This window comes from Natrix helvetica, assembly GCF_964273705.1.
Source record: "Natrix helvetica genome assembly, chromosome: 4".
NCBI lineage: Eukaryota > Metazoa > Chordata > Lepidosauria > Squamata > Natricidae > Natrix > Natrix helvetica.
In genome coordinates, this window is record NC_138550.1 from 12258036 (window position 1) to 12273713 (window position 15678).

Here is a 15678-nt window from a genome sequence, read left to right on the forward strand (position 1 = left end):
GAATTGTCCTCACTTGTTAGGAATTTTCTCCTCAGTTCCAGGTTGCTTCCCTCCTTGATTATTTCCCATCCCTTGTTTCTTGCCCTGCCTTCTGGTGCCTTGGAACTATTTTACTACCTCTACTTGAGGAAACACACAGCCCATTCAGACTGTGGAGTCCACCCAAGTTATCAATCAGAATAGAGCTGGAAGGGACCTTGGAGGTCTTCAAGTCCAGCCCCCTGCTCAAGCAGGAGACCCTACACCATTTCAGACAGGTGGACGTCCAGTCTCTTCTTAAAAACCTCCACTGTTGGAGCACAACCAACTTCTGGAGGCAGGTTGTTCCACTGATTAATTGTGCTCACTGTCAGGAAATGTCTCCTTAGTATTCTCTCTCTCTTACACACACAAACACACACGCACGCAACCGTCCCGTGCAGTTGCAACCCGCTCGACAAACGCCAATCCGCAGCTGCTTGCAGATATCCCGCCAAGCCCCTCCACCCCCGAGGCCGAGATAACTTAAGGACCCTCCCTCGGATGAAGTCCGAGGAACTACCTGCTGCTCGCTCGCTCCGAGGCCGGGGCCTTCCCTCCCCCCCCCACCTCAGTACTCAGGCCCCGGGTTCCCCTTCCCCGCCTTCTCGGAAACCCCCCCTCACCGACCCCGCCCCCTAGCTCGTCTGGCCCCGCCTCCCCTTGACAAAAGGCCGGCGGGGAATCGGAGGCGGAGGCGGCGCGGTGTGTGGGTGTGTGTGTTTGTCTCTCTCTCTCTCTCTCTCTCTCTCTCTCTCTCTCTCTCCCTCCCCGCCAATGCTCGGCTGCCTTCGGAGAGGGCGCCAAACAAAGGCTGGTCGGGTCGCCTCGCCTCTCCCGGCCGGGCGGGGGACGCCGTTGCAGCGGCCAGACTCCCCTCTGGCCAAGTGCCGGGGACGACGACGAGGAGGAGGAGGCGGCGGCGGCGGCGGCTGGAATTAGAGATGCTGCCCGGCTAAAGCGGCGCAGAGGAGCGGGCCGGGTTTGCGCGCGCTTGAGGTGCCGGTGGTGTTTGGTAGCCTAAGTCCTCCCTGCCGCCGCCGCCTCCTCCTCCTCCGCGACCATGGCCATCGCGCACATCGCCACCGAGTACGTCTTCTCGGACTTCTTGCTGAAGGAGCCGTCGGAGAGCCGGTACAAGGGGCTGCGGCTGGAGCTGGCCCTCGACAAGCTGGTCACCTGCATTGCCGTCGGGCTGCCGCTGCTCCTCATCTCGCTCGCCTTCGCGCAGGAGATCTCCATAGGTAAGCCCAGCGCTGTCCTGGGGAGGGGGGGCGCCTGCCCGCCTGCCTGTCCTTATCCGGGGCTCGGACTGAGGGGGTGGGGACTGCGGGGGGGGGGGGCAGAGAAGAGCCCCATTTCGCTAAGGAAAAGGACCGGCTTTCGCTCCCCGTTTTGGCGCCTTGGAGGATGGGGAGCCTTGTTTTCAGCCGAGTAGGGTAAAGACCGAGCGGGGCCTTTCCAAGGATGAGACGCTCACGGGGGTCTCCCCCAGGCTTTCCAAGGCTCCCTGAAGGCAAAGCAATCAAGGCTTTAAAAAGGAGGACTAAGGGGTGAGGTGATAGTAGTCTTCCAATATTAGAGGGGGTTGCTCATGCCTAGCTCCTTCTCCCTTTCATATCGAACTGCAGACTAGGGCATACAAAACCTTTGCTAGACCAATTCTCCAATGCAGCTCGTCTGTCTGGAAGCCGCACTGCATACAATACAAGACTATACAATAGCAGAGTTAGCGGAGGAAGGGACCTTGGAGGTCTTCTAGTCCCCTGCCTAGGCAGGAAACCCTATCGGACATTAATACAATTGAGTGAGTCCAGAGATACTTCATGAGAAGAGTCCTCCGCTCCTCTGCTAGCAACAGTATACCCTTATGCCACCAGGCTTGAAATTTTGGCCTTGGACAACTTCGAACTTAGATCCGACCCTAAGCGTAGTACATAAAATTATCTTCTACATTGTCAATGAGTACTTCAACTTCAACACAGGAGCTCACAATAGATGCAAACTTAAGGTAAACCGCTCCAAACTTGATTGCAGAAAATAGGACTTCAGCAACAGAGGGGTCAATGCCTGGAATGCTCTACCTGACTCTGTTGTTACATCCTCAAACCCCCATAACTTTAACCTTAAACTGTCTACCGTGGACCTCACCCCATTCCTAAGAGGTCTGTGAGGGGCGTGCATAAGCGCACCAATGTGCCTACCGTCTCTGTCCTAATATTCCCTTGGATTCGTATTCATAATCATGTTTATACGTGTATCTGTTATCTAATTCACGCTTGACTAAATAAATAAATAAAAATGAGTACACTGGAAAGGCCCCGCTCGCTCCCCGTTTTGGTGCCTTTGGGGAGAAAGTAAATGGGGAGCTGGGGAGCCTTGTTTTCAGCCGAGTAGGGTGAAGACCGAGCGGGGTCTTTCCAAGGATGAGATGCTCAGGGGGTCTCCCCAAGTTTTCAAAGGCTCCCTGAAGGCAAACCAATCAAGACTTTAAAAAGGAGGACTAGGGGTGACTTGATAGTAGTCTTCCAAAATCATAGGGGCTGCCGTAAAGAAGTGGGGGTCAAATGTGGTGTAGGGTTTCCTGCCTTAGCAGGGGGTTGGACTAGAAGGCCTCCAAGGTCCCTTCCAACTCTTGTTATTCTATATTCTAAATTATTCTCCAAAGCACCAGAGGGCAGGACAAGAAGCAATGGATGGAAACTAATCAAGGAGAGAAGCAACTTAGAACTAAGGAGAAATCCCCCTGACAGTGAGAACATAGAATCAGTGGAATAACAGAAGTTGAAAGTCTCCAATAGTGGAGCTTCTTAAGAAGAGATTGGGCAACTATTTGCTTGAAGTGGCATAGGGTTTCCTGCCTGAGCAGGGGGTTGGACTAGAAGACCTCCAAGGTCCCTTCCAACTTGATTATTCTGTTAAAGACGGGTGAGCCAGAGTTGTCCGTCTCCCTGCGGGGAAAGAAGGATGTCACCCATTCAAAGTGGCGACATTCCGGTCCTACGTTTGGAAAGGAGGCTGGTTTGGTTCCACCGGACTGCCTCACAGCCTGGGGGTGAATTTGGGGTGAGGACCCCCAAAGTCTACCCATTGTGAGGCACTGCTAATACCCTTCTGAGCCTTGGGTCACCCTTGTCCCCGTTTCTGGGGGCTGCGGCACCCAACCTGATCTGCAGGATTCATTTTTTGTCCCTTGGGTGGAAACCTGTTTTCCATCGTTTCTTTCTGATACTCCACTGCTGTGTTTATGTGCTTTTTGTACTGTATTATTTTTATTACGTTCTTCTGTTTCAGGTAGTCCTCAGTTTACAACAGTCCATTTAGTGACCGTGCAAAGTTACAACAGCACGGGAAAAAGTGACTTATGACCATTTTTGACACTTAGGACCTTTTCAGCATCCCCATGGTCACGTGATCAAAATTTGAACACTTTTGGCAACTGACTCCTACTTACGATGGTTGCATTGTCCCGGGGTCATGTGATCAGCTTTTGCAACCTTCTGACAAGGAAAGTCAATGGGGAAGCCAGATTCACTTAACAACTGTGTTGCTAACTTAGCAACTGTGATGATTTACTTAACAACTGGGGCAAGAAAGGTTGTAAAATGGGGCAAAATCCTCTTAACAAATGTTTCACTTACCATCATAAATTGTGGGCTCAATTGTGGTCGTAAGTCAAGGACTATCTGTATTATCCTTATCTCCTTTGCTACCCCCCTCTTATTGGTATTATTATATTATATTAATATATATTAACATGAAATAATTATTTATTACTCTGTTGTTTTGCATGTACGCTGAGAGCTGCTGCACCAGAGACAAATTCCTAATGTGTCTAATCACCCTTGGCTAAATAAAGTATAGGTAGCCCATGACTTACAAAAGTTCATTTAGTGACCATTCAAAGTTACAACAAAGTTACATCTGAAAAAAGTGACTTAAGGTCACTTTTCACACTTGTGACCGTTGCAACCATCCCCATGGTCAAGCGATCAAAATTCAGACAGTTGGGAGCCGACTCTTACGACGGTCGCAATGTCCTGGGGTCATGTGATCAACTTTTGTGCTCTTATGACACAAAATGGGTAAGCAATGTCAATGAGTATATCAGATTCCCTTAACAATCGTGTTACTAACTTCACTGCAACGATTCATTTAACGAAAGGTTGCAACATGGGGCAGAGCTCACTTAAATGTCTTACTTAGCAACATACATTTTGGGTTCAATTGTGGTCGTAAGTTGAGGACTACCTGTACTCTATTCTATTGTATGTATTTTACTCCTTTTTTTAATGGTAAGCTGCCTGGATGTGATGGGTGTGAGATGGGCAGCTATATAAATTAAGTAAACATCAATCACTTAATTGCATTTTGGTCATAGACCAGCATAGATTAACACAATTATTTCTTTAGGAAGTAGAAACATAAACATATATAACAATCATGCTGATGAAGATTCTAAGTCATCCAGGTAGAGTTACCTGGAAATTTGAGTCACAGCAACTGGACTTATTTTCTTGCTGGTTTGAAACATTTTGCTGCTTATTATCCCAGTAGTCTTTTCAATCTCTGCAAGTTGGTTCAGGGTAACACCATATATGTCCTCCAGAGTGGTTTTATAATAAAATCACGTTGCTAGAATAAAAGAAGGTAGAGTTAAAATTATAAACATAAAATTACAGCATTCAGGAATTAAAATGTGGGAAGATCCTATAAAATTAAAATTAATATATAATCTAAGGGATGCAGAGGCTCAGGGGCTAAGATGCTGAGCTTGTCGATCAGAAGGTCAGCAGTTCAGTGGTTAGAATCCCTAACGCCGCAGAATCGGGTGAGCTCCCATTACTTGTCCCAGCTTCTGCCAACCTAGTAGTTCGAAAGCATATAAAAATGCAAGTAGAAAAAAGGAGCCACCTTTGGTGGGAAGGTAACAGCGTTCAATGCACCTTCGGCATTTAGTCATGCCGGCCACATGACCACAGAGACGTCTTCAGACAGCGCAGGCTCTTGGGCTTAGAAATGGAGATGAGCACTGCCCTCTAGAGTCGGGAACAACTAGCATGCATGTGTGGGGGAGCCTTTACCTATATAATCTAAATGCTATAAAACTTAGGACAGATGAGTATAAAAGGATAAGTATAAAAATTATACAATGCTGTTTAGCTTATATTAAGTTAGTACTTGCTGAAACTCTGCTAGGATTTGTTGGAATTAAGTAAATAGATAAATCTCTAGAGCAGAAGATGGTAGCCAAACCTTGCACTCTTAAACCAGTTTATTAAGGCAGAAGTCCCATTATAAAAGCTAGACTTGCTTGCAGATGATGAGGCCAACCTGATTAAATTGGGTTAATGTAAGCCAATCAAAGAGAATCTTAACACTCACTCACTTTTGAGAATAAACAGGGGGGGGGGGGAATATAGGATTACATTGTATTTACTATGCTATTTAGACTCTGCAAGCCACCTACAGTCTTTTCATTTGGCAGCCGGTATATCTAAATAAATGCAAGCTATTTCATTTGCATTCAATGGCTTAAATGCATATATTCATAATATCACCATTATCTATGCCAGTATCTCACCACCTCAGCAACTTGAAGATGTGTGGACTTCAACTCCCAGAATTCCCCACCCGCTCATGGAGAATTTTGGGAGTTGAAGTCCACCCATCTTCCTTTTTGGTGGTGACTTCACCAAAGTATTGATTGATACAGAAGTACTCCAGATCAGGGGTGAAATGCTATTGGTTCGGACCGGTTTGCTCGAACCGGTATTAAAATTGCTACCGGTTCGCCTGAACTGGTAGTAAAACTGCTACTGTTTCCAGTGAACTGATATTTCCGACGATCAGCTGTGACACACAGTTTATGTTAGCTAGTATCATTGGATTTCCTTCTTTCAAGCTAATCTAAATCGCGTGACACAACGGATTTCTCCCACCCTTGCTGTTCCACTTACCTTTGCAAGTACGCTCAGTAGCGGGCTCCGCTCACCCACCCAGAAATGTGAAGAGTTGCCAGAGGAAGGGAACAGCTAAAGAACAGGGGTCGACTTGGGAGTAAGATCACAGGTGGACGGTGAATGACCCCCGCCCATAGGAAATAAAAGAGGAGTGAAAGGAGAGGGGTGTTTGCAGGAGACAATTAGTTCATTCTTGCATTCTTGTCAAGTATTGGGGCATCTGAAAGATATCAGCCTAACCACACTGCAAGCCTCAAAAAGGTCGGTAATTGTGAGCTATCGTGAAAGACTGTGGGAGAGGAAAGATTTTGCATCCCATTTTTGATGCTCTGTGCATGCGCACAACATCCTGCACAGGCGCGGAAGTAGTGTGTGCGTTCACATTTACGAACCAATAGCGAAGGTAAGTTGATTTCACCCCTTCTCCAGATATCACATTGACAAGTTTACAGAGAGACTGCAGCAGAAGTGGGTTTCTGCATGTCGTCCCGGATTGAGCGAATTGGTAGTGGTGCAGTGGGAGGCTTCCCCCATCTGCCAGGATGCTTCTGCGCCTGCATGCACAAGCAAACCAGTAGTAAAATAAATTGAAACCCACCACTGCTCTGGAGGGGTGTCAGACTGGCAGCCAATGTGTCACACGCAGGCCACTCCCACCACAGCCCCGCGAAGGGGAAAAAAGTCAAGGTGTCAAGACGCGGCAAGTTTGAAGTTGCAGCTTTCCCATAATAAGAGACGTTTTATTGACCGCTGATAAGTTACCTGTAACTGTTGGACTTTGACAAGCAGGATGTCCTTGTTTTTACTATTACTGCTGATGCCAACTGATGCTGTAGTTCATTATTTGTTAGGAGGTTCTTTTTCCAAAAACTCTTCCCATCTTAAAGAAATGATCTGTCCAGGGCCTGTTACCTGCCTTTCAGTAGCTCTGCCATCAGCAAGTGAACATCGCCCATGGCACAAGGTATGATTATATCCAGGTTTAGCCTACATTGGGCTGGATTAACTTGATCATACTTTAAATCAGATGAATATTAGGATGCCTGGAGCCGCTCTTTTTGCAAACGCCAAGGAACAGAATGAAGAACAAAAAAAAAGGGCAGTTTACATGTTCCAGACTTTGTGGTTGTGGTGCTGATGGATTTCTTTGTAGATGGGGTTTATGTGCTGCAAATGTGCTCTTTAGCCCTGACCCTGTTCTCTCTTGCAAGGCATTCATAAGAGCTTAGGTACGTTTCGAATTCTGTTTAAACCAACACAAGGGTGGGAAGTATTGTGGTAAGTAAGAGTTGCATTTAACACTTGTGAGTATTAAGAGCCACAAAGTAGTTGGGATCATCAGCTGGGCTGGCTATTTTTACTATTAGATCATTCTACATTGAGGCACACAACAAAGTTTACAGCGTTTCGTACTTCAAAATGAAGGGAACCAGCTTTCGGTTTCACAAGTTTCTGTTTGTAGAAGACATTTAAGCTCTTCAGGGAAAAAAACTGCATGTGACCTGAGGTTGCAGGTTCTTGACCCTTGTGCTAACTCATAAACCATGGTTTTTTATAAACCATAGTGCATTAAAAATCTACATGCTGCCCTGGTAAATCTACATGCTGCTTCCTTGCCGTCTTGAGAAATGGACTAAAATTCCTCCAAGCTGATGTGCAGAACTGATCAACAGGTATCAGAAATATTTAGTTGCCATATTTTCTGGAGTATAAGACGCACCCTTTTCCCTCAAAAAAAGAGGGTGAATATCTGGGTGCATCTTATACACTGAATACAGCATTTTTTGGCCTCCCGAAACCCTACCCCCTTCACCAAGATGGCCATGCATAGCCTTTAGGAGGCTTTCGGAATGCTTCTGGGGGCTGGGGAGGGCAAAATGAACAAAAAATGGGCTGTTTTTTTGCTCATTTTTGTCCCCCCAGCCCCCAGAAGCACTGTATAAGCCTCCTAAAGGCTATGCATGCCTTTTTTTCTTGGACAAAAAACAGGCCCATTTTCTGATCTGCAGAGTGCAAAAACCTTTTTTTAAAAAATTTGCATCTTCAAAATCTTGGTGCGTCTTATACTCCATTGTGTCTTATACTCCAAAAAATACAGTATTGATGCCCAAGAAGTTGCATTATGCTTTTTTGTAGTTGTTTGGAAACTGCATCACTACAGTTGTTCCTTGACTTACAACCACAATTGGACACCTTTAAGAAAAACATATTTATTTCTATTTACTTGTTCTTAATGGCTGCCTAAGTACCACTTTATGCTCAATTTTAAGGGTGTGCAGTGTGTTTTAATTGGGTATTTAGGCCAATTAAGGTTGAAAGTATGCCTATGTCCTGTATGTTGAGCTCATCTGACTCAAAATTATTAGAATTGACTGAGAGGTGAAATGATCCAGAATTTCAAGCAAGTATTTTTCCAGATTTACTTAGAGAAGTTTGGGAATTCAGTTTGGGACTTTTTGTAATCTAAAATTACCCCCAGATGGAAATGTATTCATATCTCATTTTTATTCCAAGAGCTTTTTAGAACGGATATGGTACAGGTAGTCCTTGACTTACAACAGTTCATTTAGTGACCGTTCAAAATTACCACAGCATTGAAAAAAAGAGACTTATGACCGTTTTTCACACTTATGACCTTGGCAGCATCCCCATTGAGCAAAATTCAGATGCTTGGCAAGTGGTCCAAACTTGTGACGGTTGCAATGTCCTGCAATCAGCTTTTTCGACCACCTGACGAGCAAAGTCAATGGAGGGAGCAAGATTCACTTAACAACCATGTTACTAACTTAACAACTGTTAAGATTCACTTAACAGCGGTGGCAAGAAAAAAATGTGAAATGGAGCAAATTCACTTAACAAATGTTTTACTTAGGAACATAAATGTTGGGCTCAATTGTGGTCGTAACTCGAGGGCTACCTGTATTGAACTCTTCTTATATTAGTAACCCAGCGAGAAAGATTAAGCTGAATACTGGTGTCTGGACTAAAATGTTTAAACAGATTGCTTCCCAACAAATAGCTTGAATAGAATAGAGCTGGAAGGGACCTTGGAGGTCTTCTAGTCCAGCCCCCTGGTCATATAGTGAACTCTGTGTGTCAATTAGGGATTTAATTTAACTCCCACTGATGCTGCTTTAATCCTTGGTGGAGGTGATTTTATGGCATTCATCACAGCTGCAGTCCAACAGTCTCTGGTGGGTTGCTTCCAGTTCATCCCAGTTCAGCCGAACCAGTAGTAGCAGCAGCAGTGGGAGGCTCTGCCCACCCATCTGGAGACTTCTGCACATGTGCAGAAGCATTGCATGCACCCGAACCGGTAGTAAAAATATTTACAACCCACCACTGCCAACAGTATGATTACGTCTCAAACAAATGACACTACATAGATAGAATGTAGAATCATAGCGCTGGAAGGGACCTCAAAAACCTTCCAGTCCTACATATATATTTTCATATTTCCTCCAATTAAGAAAGTCAATTTAAATTTCAGCAAGCTCTGATATCTTAACCAAACATTCTCCATTTTAGGCGCTGCCAAATCTTTCCATCTTGGTGCATACAATAATTTCACTGCCATTATCCTATATCCATGATGGCGAACCTATGCCACGCATGCCCAAACTGGCCTGTGAAGCCATGGCACCTGGCATGCGCAGCCTTGCCTGTTTGTCTTCCAGGTTTTGGCATGCATGTGTGCGAATGATAAGCTGCCCTTCGCGTGCATGGCAGTGCTGAAAACCGGTGTGCGTGTGAGCGCCAGCTAGCTGATTGTTGGGTGCGCATGAATGCAAGAACCCAGAAGTTCAACTTTTCTGGAGCGTGATACCTTCGTGTGCACGGCAGTGCTGAAAACCAGCTTGCTCATGTGTGCCAGCCAGCTGATCGGCAGGCACGCATATGTGCTAGAAACCAGATGACTTTTCCGGAGCGCGACCCTGATAGAATTGCTTCATTCCAAATGCTTTGCTTTTGCCCAGATTCTAGTCAGTTGTTCTGGGAAGCCAGGAAAAAAAAAATAACTTGGCAGATTCAAATATATTTGGCTGAGACCCAGAGCGCTATCCTCCCTCCTGCCCTAAAAGTCATGGATATCTCAGTGCCCAGGAATTCCAGCAGCTTGCTTATGATTAAGCAAGCATAAATGCACTCCAGGGGAAATTCACTGTAGTTGAGCATTTCTTTCAGTGCCCTCAGAACTGTCAGTTTTAGCCAGGACATGAAGGCAGCAGGTGCTTCAAAGGGAGCAAGCGTGTGTCTTGTTTTGGGGAACTTTATGTAATTTTAAGAGCTTTAAAGAAAATAGGGGGATGTGGTGGCTCAGTGGCTAAGATGCTGAGTTTGTCGATCAGAAAGGTTGGCGGCTCGAATCTCTAGCACCGTGTAATGGAGTGAGCTCCCGTTACTTGTCCCTGCTTCTGCCAACCTAGCAGTTCAAAAGCATGTAAAAATGCAAGTAGATAAATAGGAACCACCTTTGGTGGGAAGGTAACAGTGTTCTGTGCGCCTTCGGCATTTAGTCATGCGGCCACATGACCACGGAGACGTCTTTGGACAGCGCTGACTTCCAGCTTTCTTGCGCACAGGTGCACGTGACGCTCATCTGTCCTTCACGTGCACACCAGTGTCGAAAACCAGTGTGCGCATGCATGCCACCCAGCTGATTGTCGGTTGCGAAGGCATGCCAGAACCCGGAGGTTTTGGGTTTTCCACAGGGTGATCTCTTCATGCACACGGCAGTGCCAAAAACCACCCTGTGCATGCATGCCGGGCATTCATCTGCGATAGAACTCAGAAGTTCAGCTTTTCCGGAGTGCGGCCCCAATGAGCGTGCGCATGTGCACACGATGTTTCCGTTCGCCATCACCTTTGCATGTAATTTCTAATAATGCATTTGACTACACTTCTTATCTTTGGGTTTCAAGCTGAAAAGAAACCATTTTATGGATTAGGCGATGAATGCCCTGTGGCTGTCTCCAATGTTCCCTCTAAGGTGCGCAGGTGCGCAGGTGGCAAAAAAACACCGTGCAGCAGTTTGCAACTGCCACGCAGTGATTTCTACTGTCACAGGCTCCGGAAGCTGGGGAGGTCCTTTGCAGGCAGCTAGAACTGGCCACCTGCAAAGAACCTCCCCGGACTTGTTTTGATGAGCGCGAGGCGACTGATGGTAGTTTACGCCGGCCGCGCCCGCTCAAACTATTGTCAGTCGCCCCATGTTCAGCAAAGCAAGCCTGGGGAGGTCTTTTGTGGGCAGCCAGTCCTAGCCGCTTGCACCTGAAGTGAACCCCCAAAGCCCCCACCGTCACTAGAATAACTGCTGCTGCCTCCTCCTCTTCCTCCTCCTCCTCCTCCTCCAACAGCACCACCACATTTGCTGCCCAACACTGCGGCTAAGGTGAAGCCGCCATACCCCCGCCCCCTCCTCCTCCGCTGTGCTTTTGAGGAGCCATGAAGCCGTGGGAGCCAGTAGGAAGGTGGCAGGGGGGGTGGGAGCAGGAAAAAAAGGCCTCATGGCTTCTCAAAAGCACGGCAGAGGAGGAGGTGGCGGCAGGGGTAACGCGGGGCCCAGCTCAGGTGCTCAGAGCAGAGTGGGAGGCGGCGGCGTTGCTGCCACAGGCGGAGGTGCCAGCGGGAGCTTTGGCAGCTTCACCTCAGCCGCAGCGCCGGGCAGCAAATGTGGTGGTGCTGTTGGAGGAGGATGAGGAGGAGGAGGAGGCAGCAGTTATTCTAGTGGCGGTGGGGGCTCGTCGGCATCTTCAGTGGCAGCCCTGCCTTTGGTGAAAAACCCCCGAAGATGGAGCAGATCCACGCAGATGATGCCACCGCAACATGACTGGAGGAGGAATTCTGGGAGTTGAAGTCCACAAGTCTTAAAGCTGTCAGGTTTGAAGACCCCTGGGGTTTTTTTCCCTAAAGGGTTAGGGGTGCAAGGATCTTGTAACTTGACAGCTTTAAGACTTGCACACTTCAATGCCAGAGTTCCTGAGCCAACATTTTGGTTGGTAAGCAGGAGCATTGTTAAGTGATACTGATATTATATAACACTTTTAATTAAGCGGGTACCTTGAATAAACATAACTGAGTTTCAAATAATATTGATTTAGTTGTTGTCTTAGGCGACATCTGTGAAAAAAATTCAGGTGCTCAGGCATGAAAATGTGCCGCTCAAACACTATACTTTTCTGCTCACGCTGAAAAAAAATTAGAGGGAACATTGGCTGTCTCCACAGCTGAAAATTCTCAGAAAGCATTTTGACACAAGGACACACACACACACACACACACACACACACACACACACAGAGAGAGAGAGAGAGAGAGAGAGAGAGAGAGAAATGTGGAAAGTCCCTACAGTGTTCCAGCATTTCTGCTGGAGCAGCAACTGATCTCCTTTTAACTCCACTAAGAATAGGCATTGGCACTTCCCATGTCTCGAGAATGATGGATATTCACAGCTGACAAAGTTCATATGTCACTGGGAGGATTGAAATTCCAGATGTTGGGAAACCAAAAGTTACTTCATGTTGCTCTCCGGCAATGCAATATCCAATAGCTGCCATCTTTCTATTTATTTATTTATTTTGCAATGGTCGACCTCCCTAAAGCTGCCTTGAGCCTTCTAATGAGCTCCAATTAAATGACCCTATTTTTTTTTCTTTCCTTACTTTCTCATGATTTTGGAGTTGTTTTGGTTTGTTTGTTTGGGAGTTAGATGTTTTGATTTTTATTTAGCCTCTTCTTCCTCAGAGGATGTAGTTGACTATATTAGTCAATCTCTTCTGGGAATTATGTCTATGGAGATTCTCAATCATCCAGGTCTTGGTTGTCCCAGAGGTGCTTTTTCAAGAGGCAACTTGGTTTCTGGTTTTTCTTTTTGAAGAGATTTAGTTTCTCATCCATTTTGGGAATTAGTTTATCAGTTTTATACCCCATAGAGCAGGGGTGTCAAACTCGCAGGTTGGATTTGTCACTTGCTGGCTCCGCCCCTGCCCAGTTTAGCAAAGGGGGGGGGAGTCCCAATATGTCACATGACACTGCCTTGACTACACGGGTTTGACACCCCTGCCATAGAGGGTTTTTTATTGTTTACCATATTTAATAATAATATTAATAATAATAACAGAGTTGGAAGGGACCTTGGAGGTCTTCTAGACTAACCCTCTGCTTAGGCAGGAAACCCTACACCACTTCAGACAAATGGTTATCCAACATCTTCTCAAAAACCTCCAGTGTTGGAGCATTCACAACTTCTGGAAACAAGTTGTTCCACTGATTAATTGTTCTAACTGTTAGGAAATTTCTCCTCAGTTCTAAGTTGCTTCTCTCCTTGATTCATTTCCACCCATTTTCTTCTTGTCCTGCCTTCAGGTGCTTTGGGGGATAGTTTCACTCCCTCTTCTTTGTGGCAACCCCTGAGATATTGGAAGACTGCTATAATGTCTCCCCTAGTCCTTCTTTCTCTTAAGCTAGACATACCTAGTTCCTGCAACCGTTCTTCATATGTTTTAGCCTCCAGTCCCCTAATCATCTTTGTTGCTCTTCTCTGCACTCTTTCTAGAGTCTCCACATCCTTTTTATATCGTGGTGACCAAAAGTGGATGCAGTATTCTAAGAGCGGCCTTACCAAGGCCTTATAAAGTGGCATTAACACTTCACGAGATCTTGATTCTATCTCTCTGTTTATGCAGCTATTTCTCTGATAGATGTATGGATGCCTTGCAAATTGGCATTGGCTTAGCTGTCAGTAGAGCTGATCAAACATGATAGAGAAAGTCATGGAAGGATGTTACGGATGGTACAATATGGTTCTCCAAATTGCTCAGAAGTAACTCCACGTGTTTTTTCTTGGCTCTTGGGGCCTGGCATAAATGTGCAATGTGTCCTGCCCATTTATATTTTCATTTTAGTGTTTATTTTCATGACACCTTTGAAATTACTCTGTCATCAAATTTCCTGATTTCTGATTCGATCTCTGAGCAAGATCTTTAGCATTTATTCTTCCTTTGCATGATGGGTGACTAGATGCTGGTCATATCTGTAGGTTCCATATGTTATTGTTGTATCACAGAGGATGTTAGTGTGATATACTAATTGTGATAGGTTCCGTGCGTCATGTTGTATCATGCAGAATATTAATATGAGTTACTGATTGTGATATATATCCCATTAGGCAAACTATCCTAGCCATCACATACACATTTCTAAGACGCTTATGGCTGATGTTTGGTTGACCATTATTGGATCATAATTCTGCTGCGGTTGGTTCTGCTTGGTTGACATCTGTGGACTCTCTGAAAATGCAAATTTCTATACGGGAGAAAAGCCAAAACTGGCACTAATGGATTGTCAGTCAGTAGCCCCCCACCCTCTGCACATCCATTTTTGCGGGATTTCAGGAAGGCAAAAATGCTGTATTCAGCATATAAGATGCATCCAGATTTTCACCCTCTTTTTTTTGGGGGGGGGGGGAAGGTGTGTCTTATACTCCGAAAAATACGGTATACAGTATATACTATGTGAGGGCATCACTGTCTTAGTGGCAGCCTCCTTTTCTTTATTCTGTGTTGATTATAACAAGTGATGATGTCATTTAGCAAAAGGAACAAATGCCCAGAGGCAACATCAAAAGATCGGAGGTGAAAACAGTCTGCCATAATGCTTATGCATGCTGTTTAAGATAAACTCCCGCCTTCGGGTGTGGTGAGGACACGATCCCACTGGACACACAGAAGAAAGAGTCAGTAACCAGTTCAGTAAGATTGTATGACTCCACCAGTGTAGCTCACCTAAGAGCGTAGCCATGTCTCTTTCGAGTATGAAGTAACTGCACAAACACCTTAATGGCCAAGGTAATTGCCTAGAATTAGCCATGACAGCATCTTCCTGCTTTAGGGACCAAGTCATCCCTCCCTTTGTGAAACTCCTATGGGACTGATGCTTGAGTTAGAAAAGAATTTTTTAAAAAAATAGTTCTGGAGAAGGAAAAATATTGGTTAACTGATGATTCCCCTTCTTTCATTTTAGAATAGAGTAGAGTAGAGTAGAGTAATGTAGTGTATAGTATAGTAGTGTATAGCATAGTATAGTGTATAGCCGTGATGGCGAACCTATGGCACGCGTGCCACAAGTGGCATGCGGAGCCATTTGTCAGGGCACGCGGGTTCACCCTTTTTTAAAGCTATTTTTCGCCTTCCCCAGGCTCCAGAGGCTTTATATACTTAACTAAATTGTACAGGGAACCATCACTACCTCCTCCAGTCCTATGTTTAATTTATTTATTTCATATTTATAACGTATATTTACTGTTCAATTATTTTAATATGACTGTACACCGCCCCGAGTCCCTTGAGAGAGGGGCGGTCTAGAAATTGAATAAAGTTAAGTTAAAGAAAAGATCCTCCCCCGCCCCCCCCGGAGGTTTCAGGGACCGTCCCTGAAGCCTTCGGAGCGCTTAAAACCACCCTCCGAGCAACCGGTTTGCTCGGAGGGTGGTTTTAAGCACTTCGAAGGCATCAGGGAAGCCTCTGGACAGTCCCTGAAGCCTCCGGAGGGCCTCCGGGGGGTTGGGGGAGGCTCTCTTCGCCCTCCCCAGGCTCCTATAAAGCCCCTGGAGCATGGGGAGGGCAAAAAAAAAAGTAAAAATGGGGGGGGGGCATGCGTTTTGCGCGCATTTGCACTGGGGGGGGTCACGCGTTGCATT

The 15678-nt window shown here is 45.9% G+C and overlaps 1 protein-coding gene across 2 annotated transcripts in view; it reads left to right on the forward strand.

Moving 5' to 3' along the window:
- Positions 1-782: 782 nt before the first annotated feature.
- Positions 783-15678, forward strand: part of PANX1 (pannexin 1) — a 31894-nt gene continuing 16998 nt past the window's right edge. For both annotated transcript variants that reach the window (XR_014175187.1, XM_081950713.1), the window contains exon 1: positions 783-1262. Coding sequence is in view for 1 of the 2 variants with exons in the window: in XM_081950713.1 (XP_081806839.1) it covers positions 1082-1262 (181 nt within the window). In the remaining variant the exon portion in view is untranslated. The remainder of the gene's footprint in view (positions 1263-15678) is intronic.